The sequence below is a fragment of the Podarcis melisellensis genome, assembly GCF_964234715.1.
Source record: "Podarcis melisellensis genome assembly, chromosome: 10".
Lineage (NCBI taxonomy): Eukaryota > Metazoa > Chordata > Lepidosauria > Squamata > Lacertidae > Podarcis > Podarcis melisellensis.
In genome coordinates, this window is record NC_138542.1 from 46,268,822 (window position 1) to 46,282,400 (window position 13,579).

The 13,579-nt window shown below is 42.4% G+C and overlaps 1 protein-coding gene across 5 annotated transcripts in view; it reads right to left on the minus strand.

Moving 5' to 3' along the window:
• CACNA1I (calcium voltage-gated channel subunit alpha1 I) overlaps nt 1-13,579 on the minus strand; it is a 361,276-nt gene that overhangs the window by 138,497 nt on the left and 209,200 nt on the right. For all 5 annotated transcript variants that reach the window (XM_081928146.1, XM_081928148.1, XM_081928149.1 and 2 more), the window contains 2 exons: nt 1,903-2,014; nt 748-881 (listed from right to left, as the gene is read on the minus strand). In XM_081928146.1, coding sequence (XP_081784272.1) covers nt 748-881; nt 1,903-2,014 — 246 coding nt within the window. The remainder of the gene's footprint in view (nt 1-747; nt 882-1,902; nt 2,015-13,579) is intronic.

The window sequence follows — 13,579 nt, forward strand, 5'->3', positions numbered from 1 at the left end:
TGCCCACCAACGCAGGCAGTGAATTCTCGCCAACCATTTGACTAGCAAATCCTTACGGGCCCCTTGCTCAGGGTGGAATGAGACACATGAAGTGGAAACTAGCACTTTACTATAGCAACTTGGCTGTTAAAAACACTCAAATGTCAACATGTCCCTGAGGTGTGCTTAGGTGGGCCAATAGGATGCAAAGGCAGAAGCACAATGTTTTGGGTTTTGTTTTTTTTATGAAGATGCTCTGAATGCCAACACTGTAAAAAACAAACAAACCACACCGATTTGATCAAGGAGATTCTACTCTGTTCCCACCTGCCTTACTTCCGTGCCTTATATTTTCCAACAAGTGCCCATAATTATGCCCAGAGGGGAGCCATATATTACAGGGATCTCTGTGGGGAGTACATGTGTTTCTGTCTCTTCTGTAAGCACAGACTTATTGCATTTCCCCCCACAACACATATCCATCTTTTACAGAGAGCTGGCCATATGGTATCAGGGCAGGACAGAGTTGAGTGAACCTACCACCCAGCTCCAGACAGGCTACTCTCATGGATGCAGCCTATTTACATACATAGAACTCAAGAGGAGCAATGAGACCACAGACTGAAGTATATGAGATTCAAATCTATATTCATACTCAGCTTGGTCCTGCACTGTGTTCAAAGCACGCTGATAGATAGTGCCCAGTTCCCATATTGACAGCTTTTCTCCAACGGTTCTCAGAATTTCAAAAAGAAAGCAGGAACTTACCCAGCCATAACAATGAAGAAATCCAGGCGGTTCCAAGTGTCTCCAAGGTAGCATTTCTTGCCAAAGATCCCCAAGGCCACCATTTTAAAAATCATCTCCATAGCAAAGAAAATGAAGATGAAATCGTCAAAAACCTGAAAGACCCATAAGAATAAGTGAGGTGGGGTTCAACTTGTCTCCACGGCTATTTTCCCTCCACCTTATACTTCACAACATTTTGAGCAAGTCTTAATTTCAATACTCAGAACAAACTGTCAGGTGCTGGTGCGGTTGCTCGAGAGCAAACAGGCAAGACTCCAACCTGTCTTTTCCAGGCTTTATTATTAGTGCAAACTATTTACAGTGAAGAGTGTCGCAAATTCATGTCTGGCTCACTCGCTAGCAGAATCTGGGAGTGGGCAGTCCTTATACCTCCTCCAGCATAACAGTCGCGTGATCCCCAACCTTCTCCTCCGTTCTCTGCACCTAAACCTACTGTGCAGCATGGGCGCTGGCAAAGGGGTACTTCCTTCCCCTCCGGATTGCTCAGGCTCGGTGTTGAGGCTCTTCCTAGCATCCCCTGCTCCCACCACTTCCTCTCCATTGGAGGTGGGGCTTCCCTCCTCTCCAGAGGAGAAACTGCTTCTCTGATTTTTGGAGGTTCCCTATAACACAACTGCCCTTCCACCTCCCGGCTCTGAGCTGATGGCAGTTCCCTGACACAAACATACACTGACATAACATTCTTCTACACTGTATTTGGGATGTTTCATTGTTGTAAATGGAAGCAGCCACTTCTTGTAGCAGCAATGTGGTCTAGTCTTGCATTGGAAAGCACAAAAGCAGATGTGCTGGTTCAGACAAACAAGCCAGAAGTATTGCCAAGGCAGGCAAGGAAGAGGATGGCTCTTTCCTCCCCTCCTTCTGTTGTAGGGGAGAAGGGAAGAAACAGCAGTGTTGCCTGTGTTAATTGTGTACAGGGCAAAGGAAGGGAGATGGTAGAAGCCCACAGGAAGGTCCTGTGATAAACCAGGCTCCTGAGTTTTGAGAACAAAGGGTTCACTAATCTACTCTGAAGCAAGAGTGGCTTGGCAGTCTAGGAAATCCCAAGCGGGTGGGTTAGAGGGGGCAACACGGTGGTTCACCTACTGCCATTATGGAGAAGGAGTTACTTACCTGCAAAATTTTACATCTGTTGGAGAGGCAGTCCATATCATCACAAGGCTGGTACATCCCAAGGGTCACACAATTCAGTAGGATCACCATCATACTGACAAACTCAAACCAAGTGGGAGGAAGAAATAAAGTCAAGGAAAAACACTCAGCCACAAAGAGTGCAACCAAGTCCAAGTTCTGGCAGAATAAAAGCATTTAAAACACACACAAATCCCATTCGCAACAAAAACAAATCCCTTAAACACCTCACTTCGGACTATGCAGCGGGTACACCACTGGACCAAAGTGGCTTCATACAAATTACACATCAGGTGGTAAATCTGTTCCTGAGTAAAACCACTTCAGGTTGCCAATGGAAGAAGGAGGAAATCACATGGAGTAAAGCAAAGTCCTATATAAATGCAAATCTGAATGCAATATTCAACAAGAAAAAATGCAAACATCAATTTTTAAGCGTCTGATAAATCCTTTTAAAACCAGATATAATAAACATATTTTTTATGACATTCTGCATGCATAGGCTGGAAAGAACACCAGAACAGTAGGTTTATATGAGTACTATTCTTTCTTTCCCCTTTTTGTAGCATCAATTTATTTTCTTTCCATCTCACCCATTAAGAAAACTCAATAAACAACCCTCCCCCCTGCCCCACAAATGACAAAATATAACTCACAGTTACAATTCTCCTCACATTTATTATGGTTCACTTAGCATCAAACAACATCAACCAAAAGCAGTATCATTCAACACACTTGGTACAAACATATAAACCCTCTTCATGCATTGGCAGACAAGCCCCATGCCAACCACTTCCATGGGTTGAAGCCACGTCTGCAGCTAAGGAATCTGCCAAATGTATGTAGGTTTCAGCTCATGGGAACTGCCTATGTGAATTTGGCAGGTTGTCCTGCAGCTGACATGCCTTCAACTCGTGAGCAGCCTTGGAGAGGGTCAGGGCAAATGTGCATAGTTCTGCTCTCCTCCCTTGAGTGATCATTGCGATGAGTTTGACAGCGCCTGAAGTGGGCCAAGTTCAGAGGTTCTGCTTCCAAACAATATTATTATTAATTGCCTTCCACATACATAGAAGGTGAAGTACAAAATATAATAAAACAGCTAAAAACCAGTTTAAAACAGCATGGAAAATAACAGCAAATTAATGTTAAAAACAACACAAAGTAGACACCCATGGCAGTGACACATTCATTCAATTGGGAAAGCTTGTTGGAAACAAATATGTCATCCGTTGTTTCTGGAAAGTGCAGATACCGGACACCTGTTGTATTTCAACAGAAATGCTATTCCACAGGAAAGGGACAGCCACACTAAAAGCCCTGCTCTGAGTTACTGCACTGGCCATGAGGCTTCCATAAAACAATTGGATTTCTGCCTCCTGTGTTGACTTCTACTTTGGTAAATTAATCCATCCATTATCAATACATCCCAATGTTTTGAGCCCTGTCCCCTTCTACTGGTGTTTCCATTTTGGTGCAATCTTTTTATTTCTTAAGAACTGCTGGATCAGAGCAAAGGCTCATCTAATCAAGCATCATGTTTTCCACAGTAGCCAACCAGATATCTTTGGGAAGTCTACAAGCAGGGCATGAGTGCAATAGCTCTCTCTCCTGCTGTTGCTCCCCAGCAAACGGTCTTCAGAGGCATACTGCGTCTGATCCTGGAGGTCATCCTGACTAGTGGCCACAGATAGCCTTAACCTGAATTTGAATAATTCTCTTTTAAAGCTGTCCAAGTTGGCAACAACCATTACCACAAATTATGGCAGCGAGTTCCATAGTTTAACCATGTGCTGCTTAAAGAAACACTTATTTTTTGTCTATCCTGAATCTCCCATCATTCAGCTTCACAGGATGCCCCTGGGTTTCTGTTTGATGATGATGATAATTAAATAATAATAATAATGATGATGAAATTTTATCTGTATCTTTCTCCATACCATGCACAATTACTTGCCTTTCTCCCTAAAACTCTTTCCCCATAGGGGAGTTGCTTCAGACGCTTAGGCATTTTGGCTGCCCCTTTCTGCATCCAAAATTCTGTAAATCATGCCTCAGCAGCAAATGAGGAAGATGTGCCTGCTTGAGGTGTATGTCCACACTGAAGCAACAGATTGAAGAAATTAGAAAGGATAGATTGGTTTGGAGCAATTGTCTATCCTACAGTGGAGGCCAATGAAAACTAGATTGCTTTCAAATGATTCTTCTCTTCCTCTCTTTCACAAGAAATTAGGGATACTAATTTCTTCCAATTGCCACACTGGAAGGAACAGAACACTGGTTCATCTAAACCATTATTTTGCTCCCAACAGTGACCAAAGCTGGATGTAACTTCCATAATGGGCTTAATTATGCTACACTTTAACTAGGGGAAAAATATGTTTCTTTACCCCAGCTGGTAATCAGTAAACATCCTAAAGCATGAGGATTGATAGCCCTTGTAATTGTTTTCCTAGCTGCTGCATGTTGCCCCGGCAGATGCTTATCAGACTAAATGGCAAAACATTCATTTCTGGAGGCTCATACCAAGATAATGCCTAATAATCAATAGCCAGAGACTCGGAGTCATTTTATTGTAGTTTTCTGATAGTCCCCCCACCCAAAATGACTTTGCAGATTTCACTAAATGCCACTTCTCTTTGTGTATTATGAAGCACTGGAAACACACAAAAGCATGGATTATTATTTACACTCCTTTTTATTCTATATAATCCTGCACTGATTTTCCCCCTTCCCAGACTGAACTATCCTAAATCCAGATTTACATTTCTGCTAAAAGTTTTCTAAATTGCTGTTGCACTGGCAAGCAGCCCTAAATTCAATGAAAGTGCTTTAATGCCCTTTGTTTTGTAGCTTATACATTTAAATTTCATTTAAATGAGAATAAAGCCCCTATTATTCCTCCTTGTAAAGAGCTACCGAAACCCATGAATATTACAATCAACATCTATACAGATAAAAGGAGACTGGGTTTTACTAGACTGCACAGTTTTGAGGAAGATTTAAGATACACTGGAGTCTGTTGCTCAGTGGGAATAGCAAATAGGCTGAGCAAGATATAAGAAGAAGCAAATAGAGGAATGCAACTTGATAGTTCATTCCTGAATGCATTTACTTACCTGCTTCCTTCCAAACAGATGTGCTTGCAGCCTTATGTCCTAATCCTAAAGTGGTAAAGGATGCACATGCTACTTAATCAAATGGGACTGAATTGCATGTAACTGCGCTGATTCAGTTTAAGACCATGAACACAGAAAAGCAAATACCCTTAGTGTATCTCTGGTTGGATGTGGTATTGCACTGATCATTGGTTTGGGGAAATTGGGAAGGCTGAATCCAGACCACTGCTGCCCTTTGTCTTCTTCCCAAACACATCAACAAAGCTTTTAAGTCTGGGAAAATACACATGCAGCAGCCCACTGTATGTATAAAAAGGTAAAGGTAAAAGGTAAAGGACCCCTGGACAGTTAAGTCCAGTCAAAGGCGACTATGGGATGCAGCGCTCATCTCGCTTCAGGCCAAGGGAGCTGGCGTTTGTCCACAGACAGCTTTCCAGGTCATTTGGCCAGAATTACTAAACAGTGGCTGCCATTTACCTTCCCACCACAGCAGTACCTATTTATCTACTTGCACTGGTGTGCTTCCAAACTGCTAGGTTGGCAGACGCTGGGACAGAGCAACAGGAGCTCACCCCGTTGCGCGAATTCAAACCGCCGACCTTCTGATCAACAAGTCCAAGAGGCTCAGTGGTTTACACCACATTGCCACCTGCTCCCGCACGTGTATGTATAGTGCTGGATTGAGTCTCCCATCCCAGTGATGTCCACAAACATACCCCATTTCTTTTGCCCATTTAAGTGATTATACACTATTGAGAAAGGAAAGGGCAGACACTTAGGGATGTTACCATGGCAGGGCAAAACCTGCCCCCTTAACTCTGGACATTGTGGGCAGGTGAGGAAATCCCATGGAGGAGTGCAGTTAAGATGCATCTCTGAGAAGAAGACTCACTGAGAGAGACTCTCCATAAGTTCTTGAAATATACAGCTCCCTGCCCTTTGCTCCATTTTTCCAATCTATATAAAGGGAATTGGGGACTTGCAGCATATGTTCCAGAAAGTTCTACATTTCTCATATAAGGTCTATACATAATTTACAGTGTACCCTCTTAAGTTCTAAATTAAGCAACCATAAAATGAGGAACTCCTTTCAACATAACTGTCCCGACATCTTGAATTCCTACTGGCATTGCAAAATAGGAACAGTTCCAGTTTCCATCCACCAAAAGCTTGGAACAAACATATGTACGTTCCCTCAGGGAAGAGAAGCTGGTAGCGGAACCTGATCTGCCTTGGCTTCGGTTTTTGTCCAGGAATGTTTCAGCAGCCAAACTCAATGGTCCTCTGCCCTGCATTTTGCTCAGGAGAGGCAGCAATACACTGTGTGCCAGTTCTCCTTTCTGTGTTAAATTGTTTGAAGATTGCAAAAAAGCATTCCAGACTATCATTTGGCAGTCTAATGATGCAGAATGGATACTTCAATGGTGAAATGCACATAGATGACCAGGATAACATCACTGTAACTTTATTTTAATTTATACCAAATATATAAACCTCAGGACTTATACATAACTACAAAATGAGTAACACAGGTTGGTCAGATCAGCAGGATCTTCTCAGCAGTTACTTTAAGCAGCAGATACAATCTAACTTTGACAGTCACATGGAAGTATGAAGCCTTTTCAACAGTGCAATCCTGTGCATGTCTACTCAAAAGTAAGCTCCATTGATTTCAATGAGACTTTCTTTTTAAAAAATAGTGAGTAAACGGGTTGGAAACTAATAGATTTTTCAGGTCGTGTGTGTGTGTGTGTGTGTGTGTATGTGTGTGTGTAAAATTCCTTTTAAATGCTTCATCTGAGATGGAGAGAGCAGGAAGAGGCTATTCTCCTGCTTGTGGACTTCCAGGGCCACTTGGCTGGCCACTGTGAGAAACAAGATGCTAGACTAGATAGGCCAGCAAAGCTCTTCTCAGATACTAAGCCTCCATTTGCACAATACCTTGAAAGCATTATCATGCCACTTGAAACAGTCCTGGCTTCCATCAAAGAATCCTGGGAACTGTAGTTTGTTATGGGTCCTGGGAGTTGTTAGGAGACCCCTATTCCCCTCACAGAGATACAGCTCTAAGTATTTTAACAATCAATCCCTCTTCTCACATAACTTTGGGCATCACTTTCTGTTCCACCCTGTGGTCGACACACACAGGTCTGTTTCCATTCTGCTGCCGTTGGGTTTCTGCCAAAAACTATGCTATTCATCCTGCTGTCTGCTGTGGTGAAATTACATAAATTACGTAATGAATTACATTCGTTACATAAGTTACATTGCCGTTACATTATTCCACCCTATTCATTTCAGAGGAAACACAATGCAAATTTGGGCACAGAGACATAATCGATTATGTATCGTTTGCAGACAGTAAAAACCAATTGTATTTGCTGGATCGATCTTCATTCTGGACAATTTCCACTCCTGTTTTTGTCAGAATCCTCTGCTGTCCCTATGGGGCAGTGGGTGACTTTCACACACACCCTTCAGCCTGTGGCAAAATTTAACATAAATTGAGTGAAAAGGCGTATCAGTCATGGAGGGGCTTAAATATTTATATGACCAATTCCAGCATGTCCAAAAGGAATGACAAGAGATAAAAGAAGTCAAGTGAGAAAAATAGAACTTTGTTAATCTCTCTCCATGTCCTATCCACCTACACACACACACACACACACACACACACACACACACACACACAGACACACAGAATCAAGAGTGTTCAGAAAGGGTTAATTATAACTATCTGCTTCCTTCAATGTGTCTCACCACTGCCAGCCACAGGGACTATCTCTAGTCACCACGGCAACAAACTTGAACCAGGTTTATAATCCTGCTTTTTGCTGTATCTCATTCTCCATCCCTTTCTATTTCTCTTCCCCCTCGCCACCCCCCAAACCCTCTCCTGTATCTAAGCGTGTAATTAATTTCAACTTCTGACAAAGACGGTATTCAAAATCCACATCATTCAGTCAGAAGTTTCATTACTAATTAACTTTCCTCAGTTCAAATTTTCTAATTAGCAATGAACTTTCCTTTTCTCGCTCCCACCATCCTGGCCGTCCACGTTCCTGCTGTTAATCTTTTTCTCTGTCCTGCTAAATCCCTCCCTCCCTTCTTTTCTTCCTCCTCCTCTCATTATTAGTTTGTATTTTGGAACCCAGAGGCATACAGAAGTCGGTAACCTTTTGAGACAGAGCTGGTCTCTATAGCTGGGCAGTATTTAAAATAAATAAATAATCAAAGCCAAGAACACAGGAATTGTCACACTGGATTAGACTGTCTGTTGGACCAATATCCTCTTTCTGGTGATGCCATGCGCCAGATGGTTCACAGGAACTTGCAAGAAACCCTATTGTGAACGATTATGTAATCACACACCCTAAGGGGAAGTTTCTTCCTAAAATACCATCCGTTTGCAGGTGGTTCATGTCCTTAAGGAAACAAAGGTTTATGTCTTATTTTATAATAACTTGTGACTGGAAGGTGGACTACTGCAATTAAACCATAATTTACACACTCCACCTAAAACCCTTCTGCAGTTCTTCTTTCTGGATCAAACGCCTCCCCTCCTACTTTTCTCTTAGTCCTCTATTTCCTGCTGCATTGGTTCTGCTCCAGTAGCTCAGCACCTTATTCCCACATAATACAAATGAATAAATAAAATGATGGTCCGGAAAGGAAGACCATTAATTTTAATTTCTCGGCGAAAAGTCACTGCAGTTGGTTCCATCTGAAAGAACATGTATGAACCAGATTCATAATTCCCTTTCCATTTTGGTGACAATTACTGCCAATCGCCTCTTGCTTCTCCCCTCAGCTAGTGATTGGCTAGGATCCAGCTGTGACTCTTAATAAGGCCATCATTTCTATTCTGAAATATATGCGTAGAGCTTGGGACTGTCAACTGCTAAAAGCCATAACATCTGAGACACTTAAAGAGTCCCAGGAACATTACAGGTCATAAATGGGGAGTGAACATAAAACAGTGATAATGCATACGTGCATCAGCATCAAATTCTGTAACATATCCCTGAGCTAACCCCACCTCAATCTATTTTTAAAAAACCTTTTCATCGTATCCTAGTAGTTTGGTTCATGGGTGTGAATGTTGTGATCCAGTACACTGAATCCTATACTTAGACCTGGAAAAGCTGGGTTCATATCCTCACTTAGACTCATGCCAACTTCAAACCATCTTTTTTTGTGTTAAAAAAATTACTTAAATAATGCAGACGGAATTCAGATAGAAAAGAAATCCTGATAACACTTAACTGATGAAAACAGAGCAGAAGCAGTATATCAATTGAAGAGATTTACCGTATTTTTTGCTCTATAAGACTCACTTTTTCCCTCCTAAAAAGTAAGGGGAAATGTGTGTGCATCTTATGGAGCGAATGCAGGCTGCGCAGCTATCCCAGAAGCCAGAACAGCAAGAGGGATTGCTGTTTTCACTGCATAGTGATCCCTCTTGCTGTTCTGGCTTCTGAGATTCAGAATTTTTTCCCCTTGTTTTCCTCCTCCAAAAACTAGGTGCGCCTTGTGGTCTGGTGCGTCTTATAGAGCGAAAAATACGGTATACTTTTTTACTTCAGACTTTGTATATAACAGAAAGACACTCAACCAAACAGACAGAGGAAAAGCTCCTCCACAACAACACATGCACCCCTTGGGTAGCTAACACTCGGAACAGAACTAACCCTTAAATTACACACTGAATATAGCCAGAAACTTCCAGCATTTTGCACTCCATTGGATCTCCCGGGCTAAAAAATCATTTGAACTTTCTATGCATGTATTTTTGTAGGTGCTTTTCTCTTTAAAATACATGCCAGTGCTAATTTGGCCCCCATATGTGTATTTTAATGAGACAAACATCTACAAAAACACACACAAACAGCACAAATCATACGAGGCCCACAGCACGATTAATTCATATCTGAGGTTTATTCACAAGTACTAAACTTAAGAATTGTAGGAACAGCCATCACACAAAGCACTGGATCTCAATCCAACTTCTGCTACCTGTAATATAAAGTGACTAATGACCTTCCTGATTGGATTATTGGACCAGAGAGGAGCAATAGATGGGCAGCAACTAGCTCACCAAGGCCTTTCTTCTAGGAAAGCTTTCATCACGGGTATAGCACAAAGCATCTACGTACACACACAGCAAATTTATATAGGTCTTAATTCACAAAACCCGACATAGTGTCTTAAGGACCACCTGATTCCTTATGCTCCACTTCAGTCATGGAGATCCTCTGATGGGGCACTGCTGGGATTTGCTCAGCCTTTACTAAGACCAGGTTTTTCATGTGATGGGCCCTGCCCTGTGGAACTCCCTGCCAGTAGAGGCTCAGCAAGAATAATCCCTGCTACTTTCAGACATCTCCTGAAAACTAACAAAGGCCTCTGAAACGTGGATTTATTTTTCCCAACCAGTTTTCAAAATAAAATACAGCAAAGCATCCTTGGTAGCTTATTGGCCCTCTATTGTCTCTTCTCATATAAGAACCTAGACAAGGAACAGGATGCCTTGAGTTTACTGCAGGACAGTTAATATTTCATTTAGAGCAGAAGTAATGGCTTGTGGTGCGAATGTTAAATCATCAGACAATGCTAGGCAGTGAAGGGCTCTGCCACGTCTCCTGTGGCTGCCTTCTCACCATTTTACTGACTTTCTACTCATCCTGTTGTCCTCTCTCTTTCTCTCCCCCTCTCTCTTATCCTGGCCAGTTTTCTATACAATACAGGTGACAGCATGACAAATCCTCCACCACCAGCACAGTCTGAATCTGTCAGTCTGGGTGAATAGGAATGTCTAATTTATTTTCCCTTCTCTTGTGGACAAAGGCTTTCTTTGCCTATGTACTTGGGACAGTGGTTGTGAGGGGGGTGTGGAGTAGGCTTTCAGTAGACATCAGGTCTCCTCACTCCTCTGCAACTGGGTGGGGAGTGGAGACCAAGACAAAACATTTTTCAACCTCTGTGGTTTAAGCAAACACATTGGCAAAGTCACTTACCTCATTTATACCTCTGGGCTGACTCTGACGTGGGCCCCATCTGCACTCTACATTTAAAGTAGTGCCATACCCCTTTAAACAGTCAGGGGATGAAAGCAGCAGAGAGCCGTGTTCACTGTTTGACCTGCCCTAAGCTCACCAGCTGCTCCAGGTCAGAAGTAAGATGCAGCAGCTAGTCCAGTAGGCTTTTGTAAATGTAATGGGTAAAGAGAAAGAGACACCATTCTATCCTTTGCCTGGGCTGCACTGGTGAATGCTCTTTACCAATGTACATGTGTGCCCTTGTTTAGCCTTCTGAACCTGTCAAGGTCTTTCAATTCCATAAACCACGATATCCTTTCAGATCACCTGGCTGGATTGGAAATACAGTGGTACCTCGGGTTAAGAACTTAATTTGTGCTGGAGGTCCGTTCTTAACTTGAAACTGTTCTTAACCTGAAGCACCACTTTAGCTAATGGGGCTTCCTGCTGCCGCCGCACGATTTCTGTTCTCATCCTGAAGCAAAGTTCTTAACCTGAGGTAATATTTCTGGGTTAGCAGAGTCTGTAACCTGAAGCGTATGTAACCTGAAGCATATGTAACCCATGGTACCACTGTAGATGGAGTTGCTCTGCACTGTTTCTGTAGGTTTCAGAAGAACATAGGAGCGTTGGTTATCTAGTGGGTTATCTAGTCCACTGCTGGCCACTCAAGCTGGCAGCATCTTCTCCAGGGTCTCAGGCGTTGGTCTTTCATGCCACCTGCTACCTGATTCCTTTAACTGTAGATGCCAGCAGGGACTGAATGTGGGGTTTTCTGCATGCAAAACATGTGCTCTGAAAATGAGAAATGCCCTTTTCCTACTGCCAAATGGCCCTAAAGTATTGTTGGGGGAATTCCTGTTCTACGCTTTGGGAATTTGTCCTGTGGTTCTGTCTTCTTCCATATGCTTTTAAAACATTTACATTAAACCACTGCTGGAGGTTATTAGGGAATTTGGAGCTTAGTGTCATCAGTATGCTGATGACTCCTCGTAATAGTTCTCATTTTTCTCAAATACCAATGAGGCAGTGGAATCCCTAAGCTGTTGTCCAGAATTAGTAATGTGCTGGATGAGGGCCAATAAAAGAAAACTTGGCACAGATCAGGCTGAGGTGATGACAGTTAGTGGGGCTTTAGATGACGGAACTGGTGAATGGTGTACTCCAGATGAGAGTTTTATACCTTCTGTCAGAGCACAGGAACTTAGGAAGCTGCCTCAATAGTCAAACTAGCTCAGCATTACCCATGCCCGCCATACCCTCTCAAGATCTCTCTTGGATTGCATTATAAGCAACATCTCCATCTTGTACACAAAGTGTTTCCTTTTCATGCAGCACTCTCATAAGATGTAATTATGGCCACCAACGTGGATGGCTTTAAAACAGAATTAGACAAAGTTATTGGAGGATAAGACTATCAATAGCTATCAATGCCACAATGGCTACGTTTTCCCTCCAATGTTGAGGGCAGCATCCCTCTGAAAAACAGTTGCTGGGGTATCACAAGTGGAAAGAGCGCTGTTGCAATCAGGCCCTACTTTTAGGCTTTCCATAGGCAACTGATTGGCTAGGATGAGAAATGGATGCTGGATTAGATAGGCTTTTGGACAGATCCAGCAGGGTTCTTCTTGTACAGGAAGTCCTGTTCCCTTTTGCATCTGGCCACCTTAGCTGGTGTCAGTCTTCAGGATTTAAAATGCATGTTTACTTGGAAGTCAAGTCCCAGTATGTTCAATGGGGCAAGCATGAATAATGATCTGCTGATCTATCCTATGGAGCAAAATGTCTTGGCTGGCCATGAATTGGACATTGTCTAGCCCTGGCCCAGTACCAAAGCAGTTTTTTTGATAAAATTCCAAGCCGGGATTTATACAATAAGTCTGCTTTCTTTCTATCAACACCTGTGGCTGGAAAATAATCCAGTTGGCAGACTCATACAATGAGGCTGAGCCCAATTCAAATTCTGAACTTTGGTTGTTATGCATCTTTCCTTTGTGAGATCATCACAGCAGCAAAAGCAACTTTAGTTGAGGGCATCAACCAGAGAAGAATAACCCCTGAAATAGGTATTTCTGTACTCATTCTGTTTGGTGAGGAGAAGAACCAAGAGCTAAGGAGTGTCTTAGCTTTGCTGATATATCATTATCATCTTTGACTAGCTGCCTGCTTTACAGCCTAACAGGTTTCATTTTCTATTAAAATATTACTATTTGTCCTAATATCTATAGCTATTTGTTCAGCTGATGCCTTTTTGAGCATCCTAAAATCCCTCAGACTATTCAGCTGGCAAAGTTAGTCTCTTCCATTAGCCACACTTCTTGAATTTTTCATGTGTAAAGGATATTTCTTTTGGCCTGGATAAATTCATGTGCATGTTCACATAATCGCTGAAGGGGATTCCCCATGCTTTGCTTGTTTTGTTTCTGACAGCCTCCTTTAACAGTGATGCAACTCTGTGTTGACTCCAGCAAAGTTTGACAGAAATGGGCCTCTAATTAGATCTTC